The sequence below is a fragment of the Morone saxatilis genome, unplaced genomic scaffold (genome assembly GCF_004916995.1).
Source record: "Morone saxatilis isolate NCDOM2014 unplaced genomic scaffold, NCSU_SB_2.0 Contig22, whole genome shotgun sequence".
Taxonomy (NCBI): domain Eukaryota; kingdom Metazoa; phylum Chordata; class Actinopteri; family Moronidae; genus Morone; species Morone saxatilis.
This window is the reverse complement of record NW_023339785.1, coordinates 26,216,576-26,218,661: the sequence shown is the minus strand read 5'-3', so window position 1 is coordinate 26,218,661 and position 2,086 is coordinate 26,216,576. Positions and strand designations below refer to the sequence as shown.

The following is a 2,086-nucleotide window of genomic DNA, read 5'->3' as shown; positions in this document are numbered from 1 at the left end:
CAGTGGTGGTGAAGACAACAACTCCCATGATCCCACGCTGCTTCACCACCTCATCTACGTTCCTCTGTTGTTGAGTCTTAATTTCAGGCTGTCAGTCAGTGTATAAGAGAGTGTTTCCACGACCGTTTCAGGTCCTAAAGACGTAAATATTGGACTCTGTGCTGTAGCTGCTTTCTCTCTCCAGGGCTGCAGACCTCATTAGGAGGTTTAATCAGTGGTCTGGGACACACCTGGTCCCGGTGAGCTCCATGAATAAATCCAGAGCAGCAGCCAGTTCTGTTTGAGCCTCCTCACTCTACAGCGCCTTTATATGTGGCTTTTGTTTGCTTTTGTGCGTTTTTACAGCACAACATCTCCTCCCCACACCACACCGTAAACCCTAACAGCATGTCTTCATAAAGAGGTAAGTTAACACAACTCACTCACATGAGTTAAACCCAACTCTGTAATAACTGGTGGCTCAAACAAACAGGACCTGAACCCAGGAGACCACTGCTGGTGTCCTATTAAAACCAAAACTAAACACATAGTTTAAAGTAACTTGAGTAACTTTGTGTGGTTACAGATTACAGCTCCCTCGCTTCCCCCTCACTTTACAAGCATATGGGAGAAACTACAGTGGCTGCGAAACGCTATAGGCTAGTTTGTCCGTTCTGGGCTCCTGTAGAAACATGTGTGAACGTAACCATAAACATGTTAATCTGCATCAGTTGTCAGGAGCACATTTTGCAGATAAGTTCAATAAGAAAACAAAATCTTTGCCTTCAGTATTTTTATTTTCTAATCTGACTCCAGCAGGACCACATCGTTTCTTAGCTCCTTCCAAAACCGCCTCATTATGTACAGACTCCAGATCTGTGTCTCTGCTGTTCTGTGTGTGGTTTTCTCACCGTTGCTGTAGAGGAGCTGTAGCCTGTAGTGGATCCCGTTGTTGGTCTTCTCTCCATTGTACTCCTGTCACACAAACACACAGATCACACGTTACACGCCGAGTTACCGCCATGAAGGTGAGATCAAACGTTTACAGTCGTCGAGCAGTCGCCGGCGAGGCTGCACACAGCGGGCGGCTTCAGTGCTCACAGTCAGACCTGCTCCTGTGTTCATGTACTGCACTGTAGTAGCACTGTAAACTCTGTAAACACTGTAAACGCTGTAAACGCTGTAAACTCTGCAAATAATGCAAATACTGTACACTCTGCCTATAATCAGACACTGTGCTGTAAGTGTTGGAAACACATCTGATCACACACTGGTTTGTATTTTTTATTTTATTGTCTGCTTAATGCTGTTTGTAATAATCATATTTTTTTGTTATTCTGTGCTATTAATCAATTTATATGCTCTTGGATCTCGTCTGTGGAGTTGTTTTTCCAGTTGTTTTTTTTTTAAGTCATTTTTTTGGGCCTTTTATTGGCTTTATTAGATAGTGACAGCTGTAGATAGACAGGAAAGGGGGGTACAGAGAGAGGGGATGACACGCAGCAAAGGGCCGCAGGTCGGATTCACTGAGCTAACCGGGCTCCCCTATTTTTCAACTCTTTATAAAGCACTTTGACACACTTGACATTTGAAGATGAAAAGTTACATTTAAAATTTTTATGCAATATTTTTCAGACTCAAAGTTTAATATAAAATGTCTCAATAAGAAAAGAGAGTTCAGAAATCACCTTTCTGTCTTTCTATGTTGTAATGTCGACATCATATCTCAAACTTTAAACTTACATTACATTTTTTTGCCTGTTAGTAATAAGCTAAAAGGTCAGGATTATTTCTGACTGAGTAAAAATTGCCACAAAAGAAAGAAAATGGATGAAAGGATAATAAATAATAAAAATGACTTTTTAAATCAGAACAATCTGTTTTTTTTGCTCTTTTGTTGGCAGGAATAAGCTTCCATATAAAGTCTGATTATTTTAAGCAAAAGAGAAAAGTTTTCAGCGTCATTACTACAGTTTATATTTACTTATTGTTCAGTTTGAATTAGAAGCAGCTGGATCATGATAACTGCTGGCTGACCTTTGACCTTTGACCCCCACAACCAAGGGATAATGTGAGCCAGGACCTCCTCTCTCTCCTGTCTGTCTGT

General features: G+C 41.0%; 1 protein-coding gene across 1 annotated transcript in view; it reads right to left on the bottom strand.

The window, feature by feature from the left end:
- Positions 1-890: 890 nt before the first annotated feature.
- Positions 891-2,086, bottom strand: part of LOC118333686 (transcription factor COE3-like) — a gene marked incomplete at its 3' end in the record, with an annotated part of 22,179 nt that continues 20,983 nt past the window's right edge. The window contains 1 exon segment of the mRNA XM_035669434.1: positions 891-954. Coding sequence (XP_035525327.1) covers positions 891-954 — 64 coding nt within the window.